This window comes from Botryllus schlosseri, chromosome 6, assembly GCF_051294905.1.
Source record: "Botryllus schlosseri isolate E-star chromosome 6, Bs_hap1, whole genome shotgun sequence".
Classification (NCBI taxonomy): Eukaryota; Metazoa; Chordata; class Ascidiacea; order Stolidobranchia; family Styelidae; genus Botryllus; species Botryllus schlosseri.
Window position 1 is genome coordinate 29,428,460 of NC_137241.1, and position 16,995 is coordinate 29,445,454.

Genomic DNA, 16,995 nt, shown 5'->3' on the forward strand with positions numbered 1-16,995 from the left:
ATATATTCTGACGTGTCCTTATTGTTTGGTGGTATAATATCATTGCCGTTGTAGTCTGTCGTAGCATTTGCATGCCAGGTATATATGCTGTCTATCTAATGTGATAGAAACTTAATTTTCATCTTCATTCATTCAATGCCGATTGTCCACACACACGGGGAGTTGCAATATCGCTGTCGGTGCATTCCAGTGTAGTTTGTAATCTCTCTCTCTCTTTCAAGCAATTCACGTAGAAAGATTGTAATAAATTGGTTGAATGTCAATGCGTGCGTTGTTATTTGCGGATATCGCGAGGCAGTGTTGGAAACAAGTCGAGACAAGTCAGTCACTAAATATAGGAGGCATTTTATGAGATGATTAATTAAGTGCAGATGGAGTAGCTAGGCCTATTTATTCCGAATCGAGTAGCTAATGCATACGTATTACGTATGGTAATAATTATTTTTAGCCAATAATAGATATTCTTAGTTTTGATACAATAAAACTTGTGAGATGCAATTCAGAGCTACACCCAGTTTTTGACGATGAATATAAACTATACCACTGGGTATCTAGAACATCACTACGCAGTTTTGGGATGAAGTCACTACCTTCGAGTCACGAGTCATTCCACATTTGGACTCGAGTCAAGTCACTCGAATTTTGGAGGTGATTTAAGTCAAGTTGCTATTTCGAAGTATGAGGTATGATTACGTCACAATAGAATGGAGGCTCAGTAAAACACACGATCATTGAATGATTCGTCGCCAGTGTTTCACGAACAATCCGTACATTGCCAGACACAGTGATTTTTATCGACACCCATCACTTGAAATTGACTTGTGAAGTTTGCTCCGAGTCACGAGTCAATCCACATTTCTGATACGCCAAGTCAAGTCATTTTGGCGAAGTGACTCTAGTCAAGTCATACGAAAAACGTGACTCGAGTCATCCCAACACTGCCGCGACGTAAGCTAGAATCACTTCATGAATAAACGATGACCAGACCAGACTTCACTATCATTGAAAGGACGTAGTAAATTTTTGTCCTTGATGTTTTTGCGGCATACACACCGACTCATGATACACATACACACGATCTGTGCATACCCATATGGTACCATGAGTGCGTATGCCGTCGGACAAGGAAGGCGCAGATGTAGCCTTGTATGGCTTTCTAAGTCTTGCACCACATCTCCTTGCTATCCATTAATGCATGACTGCCAAGCGGGGATTTCATGGAGACCAGTTTTACTAATCAGGTCTTTGGACTGACCCGGCTGGAGATCGAACCCACGACCTACCAATCTAGAAGCCAGACGCTTTACCATTACGCTATCTTGTCGGTATATTGAACCACTAGATTCTCTCACACGTCACACCAGCGTGTTGAAAACATTTGTACCTGTATGTAATTGTACAAGATTCAGCAATTGGCTAAACTAGGTAAGAAACTTGAGACAGATAACGCATAATTGAATATTTTATTCAGGATCAGGCGACGCGTCAACAAAATCCAACAGCATTTCATTCACTTCCTCAATATTCTGAAATAGAACAAATTCAACCGGTTATATAGAAACGAGGCGATGCAAGTCCTCCATCACACTCACCTCAGCACCATTCAATTGAGGCTCGACTACCTTTGGATCCTCAATCAGACTCTGTGTGATCGGACTAGTCTCCTTCATTTCCTTGTCGTCGCGCACGGGGGATTTTAGCACGACCCATTCACTCGCTTCTTTAGACGAATTATTTTCAAAACCAGACTCATCAGGTTGTGGAATGGCATCATCACAAGAAATTCCCTCAGGCTCTGACTGATGGCCATTAGAACTGAATTCTGCGGTTTTCCTATGCAGGTCACCACCAGAAAATGGATCGGCTTCCGGCACAATATTACTGACTTTCACCGTAGTTTCGCAAGATTCGTCATCTGTTGCAAAACAATTGGCTTGTTATCCACTGATTAAATAAACGTAAGGTTTATTTGAAGGGAGGAACCTAACTTCAGTATACAATTAATTGAATGATATATTCATATCGAAATAAACCCGAAAATTTTCAGCTGAAACTTGTCAGCTGATAACTGTACAACATATGTATTTATTTGATGATTGTTGGCATGCAATGTTCTTTACAATTCTCTACTAGTTGCTGACGATTACCCCTGATAATATTCGGTTTATTTCGATATCAATCAATTTATTATTCCAAGGTTCATTTATGCCCCCACCTGAACCGTCTTCGTCTGAAACAGGTGGAGAAACATTCATCGGCTCTGGCACTGTCACTTTTTCATTGATAGATTTCGTAGCATTGTTTTGAAGCGGGCGATCTCTAGACAGGCAATACTTCAATTATGGCACAGCTGTAATATTAGGGCTGTTCATAAACATTTTTTTACAAATTTTACAGGCTCCTTGATAAAATTCTTATAGGTTGCTCGAAAAACGCTGTACACCAATTTTGGGTCAACTCCAACCAATAGAAGCATTGCTATAGAGAAAAATATTTTGATTTATCAAATAAATATTTGCCAATGTAAATACTGTTTTTAAATCAAAATTTTCTAGTGCAACTTCACTCCCACTGGTTGGAATTGAGCCACGTTTGGTGTGCAGCGTCTTTTAAGCAACGTAACAATTTTATCAAGTGGCCAGAAAAATTTGAAAAAATAACTTATTTTTGATTGTGACATATACAAACAGTCGTAGAACTGGTGCTTTAGGAAAAGTGGTCAAATCTACTTTAAGTCCAAATCCAGCAAATGGGTGAAATTTGTTCAAAAGTCTTGTGGGAATTGAAAAGTAACAGAAATTTTGTATCCAAATCCGGCCAAAATCATCAAATCTTTTTTCCAAAAACAAATCCACATTTATCTCTGCTGTTCAAATCCTTCGAAGGGTCGACGTACACTTGCAAAGCATGTCGTCGCGGGTGTACGATGACGTTTAACGATAACATCGAATCCTGGCAGAAATTGCGGATTTCCGGGCTTGTTTCTTTGGAGACGGCAGACATGAAAATCTTTGTTGCCATTCCGCAAGGCGGTGCCACCGACACAGAAGGAGAGAGCACGAGAGACTTCAGCGCCCTGTAAAGTTCCAGGCGAGGTCGCACACACCTGAAATTATATTTGAGTTCTTCTAAATCAGCGGTTCTCAACCGGGGGTCCGCGAAGCCTCAAAATAGTTGATAACCTAATTCGTTTTTCTTTTGATTCAGAAAATCACGAGGCAGTTTTGCTTCATTTCTAGTAAAACTACAGAATGGCCATCTGAGATGAAATATCCTAATGTGCAGACTCATATTAATTGCTAAATTGCTGCGAACAGCCTACTGATACAAACATTTTGCTGTTTAGAGATGTTTTGTTGGGGATTGTAGGAAACAAGTTGGATGAGTAAGGTCAATCATGGTGACTTCGAAATGTTTACAAAAATCCTTTTTCTCCTGTGATATAAGCCTACACAACGATTTTTCCATAATAACTTCAAGATAAGCTGCTAGTCAGGGGTGGAAGAACTTTTCGGCCAAAGGGCTACATGAGATTTACGAACCATTGCGTGGGCCACTTGAATGTTGATGACCTTTACCCGATCGGGTAATGGTGAAACGATACGTATAATAATATGTATCAAAATCAATAACAATTATGACATGAAGACTCAGTGTGCATATATGCATAGGCGCCGACTTTTATTTTTTTACGAGGTGGCGGAGTCTTGTGACGTCATAATTGTTCCATATCGATGACGTCATCGTCGCACTAAAACGCACTTTACTACATGCTGCTGGTGTACGTGCAGCGCTAAACCATTCGTGTGACGTTTTAATACCGGCCTCGATAATCGGCCGGTCGATAATCGGTCGACCGCTAGTTTTAATACCGGCACTGTACTCATTAATATCAAACCATGCAGTCGAGTTATTAAATATAATCGTAAAACGGTACGATCATTCGGACAGCGCTACCAGTCCGTCCGACGGAATGCATCGAACAAAATCAGAATTTACGTCACTGAGAATCTGGAATTGCACCAATGTTATTCACGCGCAACGCGCCGTGTGAGTAACGAAATACACTGCGCACTGGCCTGCCAAGTAACACACGAGTGACGCGACAACTCTCGAATATTTCAAGCAGACAATAATGATGATTACAAACGCGAAATCGCGCAGCCAATCAGTAATTGTCTCTTACGGTTTCTTGGCTTGCTTCGCGCTGACCAACTCGCATCGCGGCAATTATTTGCAGATTAAAAGAGCGATTTGGGCGGCATTGGTGCGTTTCCCGATTTACGTTCGCGAAGCATTTCGGGAGTACATCGGTCAATTCGTAAATTCAATTTGCATGGCGACGGCCGCCAACACATACCAATTGAATTACGTGTTGACGGCCGCACAAATTTCCTTCTAATCCAAACGAGAAAGCGCATATTCTAATCAGTATCGCCACGAATGGGTTTGGAGTCTGACACCGTATTGAGTAGCTTTCATCGCGACAATTGTTTTCTCATTATATCGGTGTTTAAGCTGTATTGCTGTATTTCCCGAATAATGTCAGCACTGGCAAAGCATTGTTATAGAAACGAATTTGCGCAGAAATGAATTCCAATTTTCAGGCACACACCAACACACCCTCCAATTTCGCGCTCCGATTACCAAGACTATCACGAAGCTAGCTAGCTCACGAATGGTTTTGTAAACGAATATGGGCGCACATAATTTAGATTTCAGAATAGCAGAACGTCTATTTGGGCGCCTGATCGGGAGAGGAGATCCAGGGTGGTGCTTCTCAGCACAGGCTAGGCGCGTAGCCAGTCGAAAAATTAGAGGGATTTGGATTTTTTTCAAATTTACCAATATAGCATCAATTCAATTCGGGTCCAGTACATGTGCAAATGGCGATCATATATTCTCTTCGTATTGACGATGTTAGGCGTATGATAAGCTTGCCAAAGAGTCGGGGAGTGCTGTCAATTAGCGAGTCCCTGATCTCTGGTGAGCAATTAACTACGCGCGCGTATTACGCAGTCTTGGCGACAGTTCTCGCCAACCAAAATGTCCGAACTTGATGGCACCGAGTTCAAACCTTTGTCGTCTTTCAGAACTCAAGCCATGATACACATTTTCTGATCGTTACGTTCAAGTCTTAGCGGGAATCAATTACGCACGTTAAAGTCTGTTTGCAGCGATTCGATGTTATTCAATTTCGCCATGTCGCCTTTTAATCAATATAACATAAAACAATCACTAATTAGCGTAAACTCGACCGCATTGTCTCCAAATCAGCGAGAGATAGGAGCCAAAGCATGCTATGCCCGGGACGCGATAGTTAGGCGAGCAATGATATCTTTCACACCAGGCGTATTGCAGATGCTATTGTGTAGACCAGCGATGATATCGTGCACACCAGGCCGAAGCCGCCAATGCAGATGCGATTTCGCAGGCAAGCGATGATATAGTGTGAACTGGGCCTACTGCAGATGCCATTGTTCCATCTTGCGGAACCAGACTTGTTAGAGACTCGATAAATCAGGCTAGCGACGATTGCCACGCGCACGGGAATGAATGACCTAATTTCGTGACCATCTCAGCGGGAGATCATAACAGATTCTTCTCGCTAATAGGCAACACGTTTCTCACAAAACAGCCGCGCGGAACACTGATAACACAATTATTGAATTGCAACTGAATATTAGAGTTAGAAATATCATTTCAAAATGACGGGGTTTCGCGTTTCAAATAGGGAAGTTCTACCCCCGAAACCACCGTGGCTACGTCCCTGGCACACGCGCGTATCGAAATCGAAGAATGCTCTAACGAGGTCGCATCGATTTGCCTGATTATGATTTTGATTACTAATCACTGGTCACAAATCATTTGGGCGTTTGAGCATTTTGTACGAGGTGGCCGCCACCTCGTAACCTCGCAAGTCGGTGCCTATGCATATATGTATTACCTAGACACGCACGGCGCGAAAAATTTTCAATTTTAATGCATGAATTCAATCAACAATAATGTCACTTGCACAAATTGTGGGTCGCCTCTGCACTGCATACCGCTGGGCTCATTTGGTAAGGTCAACGATTATAATTGGCACTTGGACTTTTCGATATTGAAGATTTCGGCGAATATGCGGAATATTCTACTTTATGGTCATATACGAGGATCTACAAAAATGTGGCTGGCCCCTGGATACGCCAATACGTCCGAACTGGTATTTTAGTCAACAACATCTCAAATTTTGCGGTCAGGCTAATCTAGTTTTTCGTTGGCCTTGCAAGTTCACAATAAATTACTTATGGGTAACTTATTTTTGATAATATACGTAGTTTCGGTAATTGGCCCGCGGGCCATGGGTTGGCCACCCCTGTGCTAGATAAAAATGACCAGGCTTGACGTAATTATGCTCATTAAAAATAATTGCTTGCCAATTTTGGTGCCATGTTTGTTGCTATCCTACCCAAATGTGTCGTCGGAAGCGTTACGCGGTATTATTACATTCGTCGCCACCTATATTTGTGGAAATGGGTTTTCGACACTTTCGGTGGGTATTTTCAAGACACGACCACGTATTTCAGGAAATGCAGTCGCAGAATTCGCTTTGAAATAATAGAAGTACACCAAATTTCTACATGAATAGTATGATCTTATTTTCAAGAAGGGTAATTTCGTTGCTGTTTATCACTAAGCCGACAGTTATCATTTGCACAAGTCAGATAACGATTGCACGATAATTGAGCTAAATTCGAACTAGAACTTCGTGGGGGTCCGCGGGGGCCGTGGCGCTCCGAAAGGGGTCCGCGAAGACAAAAAGGTTGAGAACCACTGTTCTAAATCAAGGACATAGAGCAGACTCTAAAATAAACCATTAATTGTCATAAAAATAAATAAATATAATAAAAATCAACAAAAAAGAGTCTAAAATGATCAAGAATAAACTTGTGCACAATCAGGGTCGGTATGAAGGCTTGCCAGTACCGACCCAGGGTTGATCTCAACATATCTAATTTCATGAGAAAATAATAGTTACAACATAATCAGTGTAGGGCGATTTTTTTACAGAAATTGCAAAAAAAGTCAAAATTTTGTCAAAATTGTAGCGTTAGGTCAAAAAATTGTCAAAATTCTTTACAAGGTCGAAAATTTTTCTCAAGCTGTTTTTTGATTTTATTGTAGATATTTGCACTGTCACGGAACTTATCAGTTGACATATTACATCTTGTAGCCTACCTCATAGTGTTGTGCTCATTGCACAACATACCGCAATATCCCAACGGAAGTAAGACTGTGTGGGCATTGGCGCATGATCAAAATTATGATGTAAACAACATTGTCAAAATGAAGCAACACATTGTCGGTATAGAAACTGTTAGGAATGAAGAAAATTACGATATTATGATTGCGAGCCATTCTATATCACTCGAACAGAGTTGCAAAAAGTGGGTTGAGCCGGATTGAACTAAAAACTGAATAGTGAACATAATGACTTGGACTTGAATCGGTGGTGAATTGAAAATGACTCGACTTGACTCGAGTCAAAACTACAATGCCAGATTCACTTGTTACTTGGAAGCTTGCGACTTGATTACAACCCCGACTTCGAGTTAATAAGTGGTGCGAGTAGGTTTTCCAGACAGCCCCTGAATGCTTCAGATTGTTACACGCTTGTTGAAGTAAATTTTACAAAATATTCCCGTTAGACGCAAATACTGTGTAGCCGCTTCTAATACCAAGTCCCCAATCCCTAATTCTAATCTAACTAATCCCTAATCCTTGAAAATGCTACAGGAGAATTGCATCGTGTAAAATGCCGATGTGAAAGGAGTCTGATATGAACTGAAATTGATTTGATTTCCAAGTTTACACAAATTATAATTTTAATTCTATTCCAACTTGGCAAAAACCTGTGTAGTTATAATTCTAAATCTAATCTAATTTGGGAATTTAAATTCTAAGAACCCACTTTCTGTACGGATGTATCTCCTCAGATTTTTCCAGACGCAGCAGCAAAGAGACAATGTTTTCTTGAAATAAACGCACGACATTTGCCGACAATCGGTGCCCCATGATCGCCACCGTACACTCCACAACTGAAAAAGGTTTACAAAATGATTGGACGAACACTTCCAGGCTAATTACGTTTTTAACCTTGCAACGCAGATGCGGTTAAATACTCGTTAGCCGTAACGTCGGTTATTTTTTCGGAACTATTTCCGTTCATCATTTCGTCAGTCGCTTCGACCAGTTTTCTTCGTTTGGCTCTTTTACTCAAACCGACAGAGACATTTTTAGTAGCGCGAGTCTAAAAATATCAATTAGATCATCTTCCTGTATTCCCGATAGAAAATGGCCGAGAAGCAAATAAATAATGACTGGGCTTGCAATTTTTTGTTGACTCGAATTGGGTCATTCTGTACAGGCCAGGGTTGTAATGACTTGAGTCATGACTCGACTCGAGTTACGATTTTCTGATTACTCGACTTGACTCGAGTCATTTTCTCAAAATACGGAAATGATTCGACTCGAGCCAATCTCTGTATTGACTCGACTTGGACTCGTGTCATTGCGCATGACTCGAAACAAGTCATATGACTCGACACTAAGGCGTCCAAGACCGACATTTCATTGTAATTTCGAAGAATAGTAACGTAACCACACTATTGGTATTTCGTCCATTGGTACTAGTACTTGAAAATGCGACCAGAAACTGCTAAAAGTGAGGAAAATTAGTATCTTATAAATGCGAACCATTCGATATCACCAAACAGAGTTATAAAACTGGGTTTAACAAGACTTTAACTGGAAACTGAGCAGTCAACACAATGACTTGGACTCGGACTTGACTCGGTGGTGAATTGAAAATGACTCGACTTGACTCGAGTCAAAACTATAAAAGTGAGATTGACTTGTGACTCGGAGCCTTGTGACTCGGTTACAAACCTGGTGCAGGCTGCTGACTCAACTTGTACCAAGTCATATAACTCGAGTCATTCTATATGACTTTCATCATACTTGAAAAATAAACCCAGAAACTGCTTTTATCTGTTTGAATAAACATGTTAAGAGTGAGCAAAAAGAGTATAATATGAATCCGAGGCCTTTGATATCACTCAAGAGTTGAACATAAGTAAGTTGAACTTGACTGAACTCGATAATGAATAGTGAACGCGCTACGACTTCGACTCACAATCGTGACTCAACTCTATGACTCAGACTCGAAACATCAACACAACAAAAATGAAGTTTAGTTCATACCAAATCAAAATTCATTCTCAGAAACACGAGAATGGAAATGTCTGTGCAGCAAGCTTGGCCCGGAGCATTTTCAAAAAACAGATCAAGAGCATCGAAACATTTCAAATTGGATTATCGGACTTTTACTCAAATCAGACAACTAGAATTATCTAATCGTCAAATGTCGAGTAGCGAAATCACTCAGCATGACTGAATAATAAAGTTACCGAGGTTCCTTCGACCGGCGTTATATCATCGAGGATGTGACTCGAGAAGCTGTCGTTTAAAATTGATTTCCCGCACATGAATCTCGTCGTAGGGCCACAGTTCTGAACAATGTTGAAAATCATCAATCAACAGACTTTTCGAGGTACAGAACTTGATAATAGAATTGAATAATATGTTCATACTGAAATAAACCTGAACATTTCATATTTCCGGCTGACACTCATCAGGGGTAATCGTCAGCAACTAGCAGAGAATTGGAAAGAACATTGTACATCAACAATCGTATCACCGAATATGACATCACAGGCATGAGAATTCGAAGGATCGAACAGATAGCCTTAGCACACTGCGCTATTTATAGATTAAACACAAACTCCTTGTATTGGGACAACCTGGGTTAACAGATTTCGATCAAGTTTTGATAATTCCCTCAATATAATTACTAAATAGTCATTAAAACAACATTCACGCCGAACCTGTAACCAGTCGGTTATTGTTTCATAAACTTGTCCTCTGACAATGTGATGTCTCCTACTGCGTCCCGGCACTGGCGATTCGTCCTTCCATAAATCCAACAAGGCAGAAAACGTGTTGTTGATCACAGACGCATAACAACAGAGATGACGCCGACATCTGCAAATTCATCACAAATTTCCAATGCGCTGCTGCTAAAATAGCTGTCTACGCTCGCGTAATTACATTTTAAACAGTGTCGACAGCACCGACAAGACGTCGCCATGAATTTCAGAGAGATGAGACGCCCGGTACACCATTTCTGTTGTGCTGCCCTGAAATAAAACATATCCTGTTGGTTTTCGAAACCGTTGGGTTACGTCTGTTTGAAACTTCAGACTATCCTCACCAGGGTTGTAACCAAGTCACAAGTCAATCCCACCACCGAGTTCAAGTCAGCTAATAGAGGGTCGAGTCCGATTCAGTGTTGTGACTCGAGTTCGAGTCCAAGTCATTATGTCCACTGTTCATTTTTCAGTTCAACCCGGTTACACCCACTTTTTTAACTCTACTCGCATTCATAATATCGTTATTTTCCTCAGTCTTAACAGTTTCTGGCCGTATTTTGCAAGCATCAGGACTGATAGACGAAATACCAATAATGAGGTGACTTTACTATTCTTCGAAATGTCTGTCTTGGCCGTCCTGGTCTCGAGTCATGCACAATGACTCGAGTTTTGTTTGTTTGTTTTGGGGTATTCATGGTGTTTGTAGACTACTATAGTCATTTACACCAGGCCGATATTCTTCGTAGCTGCCGACTTATAGCACGACCCACCTCTAGGCTTTTTGTAAGACACCGCTGACGCGGATGAGGTGGCGAGGAGGAGCCTAGGTAAACCTCCAACACTTGGATATCGGAATTCGGAAGTCGACCTTGGTCGGACTCGAACCCGCATCCATTGGTGTTGCAGCCGCGGATTATACCACTGCGCTATCTCGCCACCAATGACTCGAGTATAAGTCGACTTAATACAAAAATTGACTCGAGTCGAGTCATTTTACGCAATTGAAAAATTGACCCGAAGTCACTACAACCCTGATCCTCACCATTTGCGACGGCATCACGTCGAGAACTTGCAACAAAATATCGACGAGAGAATCGACAGGAAACGGCAGAGGCCTCGGAAAGTCGACGGTCATCAAGTTCTGGAAGCAGCGACAAAAGACGCGAATTCTAAAACGAAAATCTCTTCATTCATTCGAGGAGACTCGAAAATTTCAGATTAGATTAATCAGAGTTTTTCATTCATAATCGTGGGATTTTCGACAGCCTATGCCATTTTTGCAAATCCAAAACTTTAAACTGCAATAACTTCGCTTCTACAGGTTGGAATTGTGTCAAATTTCTTTGTATCATTTTTGTAGACAGCTCAACAATTTCATGGGATTGATAGTAAATTTGAACTTAAAAAAAAAATTTTACAGTGAATTCAAAAATTTTAATTGCCTCTGCGTCGGCGTATACTGGTTGGAATTGAGCCAAATTCGGTGAGCAGCGTTTTTTTAGGCAACCTAACAATATAATCAGTGAATCCCCGGGATTTAGAAAAATGAAAGGTATTTTCAAACAACCCTACCGTACAGACATTTGCCACTCTCATTCTTACGTGATTCAACTCCGATTTCATATGGAATGAACAGGATTTTTATTGTACTCCTCCTCAATTTGAAATTCAATTTAATTTCCGAGTTCCTGCTAATTCAGAAATTCTAATTCTAATCTAATTTTGAAGAGCTGATTATTTGAGTCGCCCGATTCAATACTTCGTTGAGGGTAGGAGAGAACAGCACCAGTACCTCTGTATCAGTTGATCGGATCTCTCTGGCTCTGTTCCAGGCAGTGAAGCGCTTGGCAAGCCGATCTTGCTGAATTCCGGACTGACGTCACCTGTCACAGTGAGATGCCCACTATTCACTACGATGATGGTTGCAATTAGCACCGGGCAAAATTGAGTAGCTGCGTGACTCAATTCTGAATTGAGTATTAGGCTTCGAGTCGAGTATCACTCATATTGACATCATAACAGTATGAATGATGCGAAAAGTTAAAATTTCAGGTTTGTAACCAAGTCACAAGGTTCTGAGTTAAACTCTCTTTCATAGTTTTGACTCGAGTCAAGTTGAGTCATTTTCAATTCACCACCGAGTCAAGTCCGAGTCCAAGTCAGCTAGTCCGAGTCTGAGTCATCGTGTTTTGAGTCGAGTCTGAGTCATTATGTTCACTGTTCAGTTTTCTCAACTCTGCTTGAGTGATATCGAATGGCTCGCATTCATGATATGGTAATTTTCCTGAGTCCTAACAGTTTCTGGCCCTTATTTTTCAAGTATCAGGATTGATAGAGGAACTACCAATAATGTGGTAACTACACTATTCTACGAAGCTACAAGGAAATGTCTGTCTTGGCCGACCTAATTTCGAGTCATATGACTTGGTTCGAGTCATGCACAATGACTTGAATACAAGTCGAGTCAATTTGAGACGAGTCATTTTACGCATTTGACAAAATACTCGAGTCACCAAAAAATCGCGACTCGAGTCATTACAACCCTGTCAAATATACACCATTTATGATTCCACAAAGATTACAACGCCAGCTCTGCATCACATTAAACGCAATTTGGTATTTTGCAACCATACCTGTATTGATACCTAGTTGATCATCGTTTCACAGATGTCATTTCCAGTAACGTGTGTACTGTGTAGCTTTGCGCTACATGTTTCGTACGCGGCAATACGACCAACCGAGGTTTCTACTTTTTAGGCTTCCACATTGAAAAATAGCATCAAAACACTAATTCTTGATAAATCATTTGGCAATTTCAATACTCGAAAAAAAACATCTCTGACTACTCGTCTCGATTCGAAGCATCAGCACTGACGCTCGATTCAGATTCCAGTACGCGAATCATTGTGCCCAACCTTGGTTGTAAAATGAGTTCTAAACACCACACCTTGTTTGACGTCCAGATAACATTTAAACGCAGACTTCATGGCAGCAATAGATTCTTTGAACTGGTCAAGCCACTGTTGGCAATGGTTGGCTCGTTGATGGCCCCCTCCACCGAGAAAAGCGCAAGCGGACCAGCATCTAAGAATGGAGTCGTGGTTGAGTCGATGAAAGAAAAACAAAAGTTGGTTAAGGAATGTTGGATGAATAAATACCCATTACGATTATTTGAAAAATAAATACCTATGTAGATCACCATTTAATACATTTGCAATATTGATTTTTATCAAGCAGAGCTAGTCAAAGTAGTCATTGTCGGTACTGAAGTAGAAGTAGCGGTTTACATGTGAGCAAAAAATAAGTACTCTAGGCCTCATTTGGCTAAGTAGAACAAGTAGGCAAAATCTAGTAAAAGTACTTCGTAAAGTAGAATTAATTCATTACAGAACACCCCTGATATTACCGTACATCACAATTAGAGCCCGACCGATATTGGATTTCTGAGCCGATACCGATAAGACCGATATCCAGTGCCTCCACCGATAACCCCGATATATTCAGCCGATATTCAAAAGATATGGAATCTAGCTCAAGGCCCATATTTAACACCTCAGAGCATTTCTTTCAACAACTTTACAGCCATTGATATGCTTGAACATGAAATAAATGATCAAGGAACTATCAAAATGTATTAAAAGCACCTATCCAGCAGTTGCAGATTACAGTTCACGAAGCACAATTTCTTGGCCCTTTCTCCAAGGAGTGAACTTCTGTGGTCTTCCATAGATGATGTATATAGTACTAAACACAGTGAGCAGTCTTTCACTTGGTAGCATAGTTAGTGGCACAGCAGGAAATCTTTCTTCATTTCGGTTCCACCGCTCCCTTGCAGGGGATCTTTCCTTTAATGGTTTAACCAAATATTGATATTGATATTCTTCTGACACCTGGAGCCTTCAGCACATCATTAACAAATAGCTGATGAGAATGTGCAAAAGAACTCAAATTGTCCACGTCTGCAACTGCTCCACCCATCCCCCATGGGCCTTTGACCAGCATTTCAACAATCAATTGATCAATATTTTACACTCTTTTGTCAGAATTGGCCAATGTCATCATGGAATCAAACATGTTCGTATCAATTACTGGCTTTACTCCACGTTTGCTTGATTTTCTTGCCCTCTATGCTCGCATATTTCCTATCATGGTGGCTCCGCAGCCGCAGGCCTCAGTCAGACGACTTCATACATTACTGGTATGATTAGCTCTGTTGGTACCGAACCGGGAAATGTTTCGACGCGACGCTTTTCTCTATCACTACGAGGGTCAGTCCATCATGATTGAAGTTCTCATTTCTCTTACTGATTGAAATCTTCTGCAGACAACTATCCATCCAGCTGCTCTCTGTCTTTGCTGATCGATTACTGAAGGGGGATTCCCACGAAGTCAGTGGGGTATAACGGTGGTTAGTTATCTATAATACTCAGATAGACACGCCTACTGCCCTGTATGCAGTATGCTCTATATGCAGCTTGGCCATTTATTTTTATAATTGACTGTCCTCACGTCTTTCACCGACTTCTCTTGACTCCCTGCCACCATGTTGTGACGTCACGAAAATGGCCGATATTTTTTTACCTTCAATGGCCGATACCGATATTTCTCTCCAAGCGTGATATCGACTCGATATTATCGGCGAGCCGATAATCGGTCGGGCTCTAATCACAATCACAATTATTTCACACAATCTAAGATACATCACATATATATCTACCCTTCAAGCTATTATAATCTTATGAATGACTAGCCGGAAAATATCCAGTCAATAATATTCCTTTGACTTGGGTGAAGTTGTAATTGAAGATGAACATTAATATAAATGCACGAATTTATCAAGTTTGCTTCATAAAATTTCCAATATTCCAACTTGAAAGGAACATTATTCCAAATTACATCCCCAACACTTTCAAGGCAGGAGTGCAAATATGGTTTCAAGACACTCCTGGGGGCAAACTAAAGTATAAAATTTTATAGTATATCCATCTTGAAATGAACCCTAATATTTTCGGCTGACACTCGTCATGGGGTAATCGGCAGCAACTAGTAGAGTATTGGAAAGAACATTGTACATCAAGAAATTTTGTGTCAAATAAAATCCAGAACCTCAGAGCAGTGTCCCGAATATCAGCGTCTTCGGATGACAATACTAAAGGCATGACTCTTCTCATGATGCCTGCTCGAAGTTTTCCGCACGATGTGGGATAAAATAGAATAACCGCATTGATAGCTTTCAGGACCGGCAAATTCTAAGAATAGGAATAAAGAAACATTTGCAACCAACATGAAAAACCAAAGAATAGGCAGCTGCACAGCAGGGTTGTTCAAAGATTTTTTTTTTTAATTTTAATGGATAGTAATAATAGGTGATTGATAGGTTGCCTGAACAAACGCTGCACTTCGAATTTGGACCTGCCGACTCGGAAGAGCTATAATAGTATAAAATGGGTTTATTAAAAAAAATTAATTATTGGAGTAGCGAAAGGATAGAATTTCCCACAATAAATAGGCTACCCTACTAATTTTTTAAAATCCAAAATTTATTGCTCCAATACCATCGCTTCTACCGGTTGAAATTGAGCCTAATTTATTATGCATCGTTTTTAGACAACATAAGATTTTATCAAGTAAAATTGAAAAAAAGTTATTTATGAACCCTACTGGAGACTACAGTCATATTTGATGTGTAAGCTATATACATATTCTAATGTGTATAAGATATATTACCATGTCTTCAACCTTTAAAAGTTCATCAAGAATGCCAGGCAAAAGGTTTGTCGATATGTCTCTCGATATCGAAGGGACTTGGCAGGCTTGCGAGAGGATGGTATCAAAGTTTTTGACGGCATCTTCATTTTGATCCTGAAAAACTGTTGCAATTTGACCAGCAACTTGGCACATGAAATAACATAACAACCTACGTCAGTTAGTATAATGTGCTGCAAAGTCTTCAACCAGTTGACTATGTTTTCGGAAAGGACGATTTCGTCCTGATTGCATAAAAGCTTCTTCAACTTTGGCAGCGCCGATGTTCTTGACCGCGGATTGGCAAGTTCGACATTGATTTGCTTTGCTGCTTTGAGTTTCTGGAAAGGCAACATTTTCAATTTGTGGGATTGAAATTAACAGTAGTGAGACAGATTTCCAAACAATATACAGTAAGTATCCGGATATTTTGAGCAGAAGAGAAGAAGCCGAATAAGCTAATACCGCGTCCCTTCACCCTTCTTAATTGCCTTTTTTATGAAATGCTGCATTTGATGTAAACCTGAGAATCCTGAGTCAGTGAGTGTATATTAATGGGGCATGGTATCTTTGCATGGGGAAAATTCAACGACTGTTAACTGATAGGTTGGAGACTATCTTAGTATTATTCATGGTATTGGTGCCTTATGCATGGGAATTTGGGCTGAGCTCGTTTATTGTATCTTGAATGTAATTTGATTTGGTGAGACTTACCGTATCATATAAGATTAGGATCGCAGATTAGATCAATTCGCTTTGTAAGACTGGGTCCTATTGAGTAACAAGTCTGAAGCAATACTGCAGTGCGATCACCACATATATCCCTATTCCCTCAGCCTCATGTGTAGGCCTCATACGTTTTCTTTAAAATTCAAATGTCTGTTTATAGCGTTGCCTACAACGTCCTATAAGAATTTCATAGAGTTTTACCGAGGGTTTCGGCAAGACATATTCAAGTAGCCCACTGTAGGACACTTGAAGCGGGGACAAATCAATCAAAGCTATTAAAAAAACAATAATTATGTTCACTTACCGAATCGGACATGATGAACAGCCAACTTGTGTTTACGTTTGGAGGAGTCACGCTTGTCGATGGAGGACGCCATTTTCAATTCGTTACAACGAGAACAACATTCTATACTCTATTTATCATTTGTAAATGTTTATTGTTTACATACCATACTGTTACTGTACTGCTTATTGATCATTTCCACACGTATCTAACTATCTACCTCATGTATAATATTGACTCCCATATTTCAATACTTCAATCGTA

General features: G+C 40.4%; 1 protein-coding gene across 2 annotated transcripts in view; it reads right to left on the reverse strand.

Annotated features, from left to right (window-relative positions):
- Window positions 1-1,444: 1,444 nt before the first annotated feature.
- The window catches only part of LOC145440646 (proline-, glutamic acid- and leucine-rich protein 1-like), a 225,957-nt gene continuing 210,406 nt past the window's right edge, over window positions 1,445-16,995 (reverse strand). Inside the window, exons 1-16 of one of the 2 annotated variants that reach the window (XM_080318345.1) lie at window positions 16,753-16,891; window positions 15,896-16,060; window positions 15,702-15,836; window positions 15,081-15,223; window positions 12,922-13,058; window positions 11,767-11,857; window positions 11,017-11,143; window positions 10,153-10,241; window positions 9,930-10,086; window positions 9,453-9,554; window positions 8,140-8,293; window positions 7,955-8,081; window positions 2,897-3,106; window positions 2,216-2,319; window positions 1,593-1,915; window positions 1,445-1,526 (exon numbers count right to left, since the gene is read on the reverse strand). In XM_080318345.1, coding sequence (XP_080174471.1) covers window positions 1,464-1,526; window positions 1,593-1,915; window positions 2,216-2,319; window positions 2,897-3,106; window positions 7,955-8,081; window positions 8,140-8,293; window positions 9,453-9,554; window positions 9,930-10,086; window positions 10,153-10,241; window positions 11,017-11,143; window positions 11,767-11,857; window positions 12,922-13,058; window positions 15,081-15,223; window positions 15,702-15,836; window positions 15,896-16,060; window positions 16,753-16,764 — 2,139 coding nt within the window. In that variant the 5' untranslated portion in view covers window positions 16,765-16,891 and the 3' untranslated portion in view covers window positions 1,445-1,463. Of the gene's footprint in view, window positions 1,527-1,592; window positions 1,916-2,215; window positions 2,320-2,896; window positions 3,107-7,954; window positions 8,082-8,139; window positions 8,294-9,452; window positions 9,555-9,929; window positions 10,087-10,152; window positions 10,242-11,016; window positions 11,144-11,766; window positions 11,858-12,921; window positions 13,059-15,080; window positions 15,224-15,701; window positions 15,837-15,895; window positions 16,061-16,752; window positions 16,892-16,995 lie in introns of those variants that run through there. The other variant, XM_080318344.1, reaches the window with a different exon arrangement.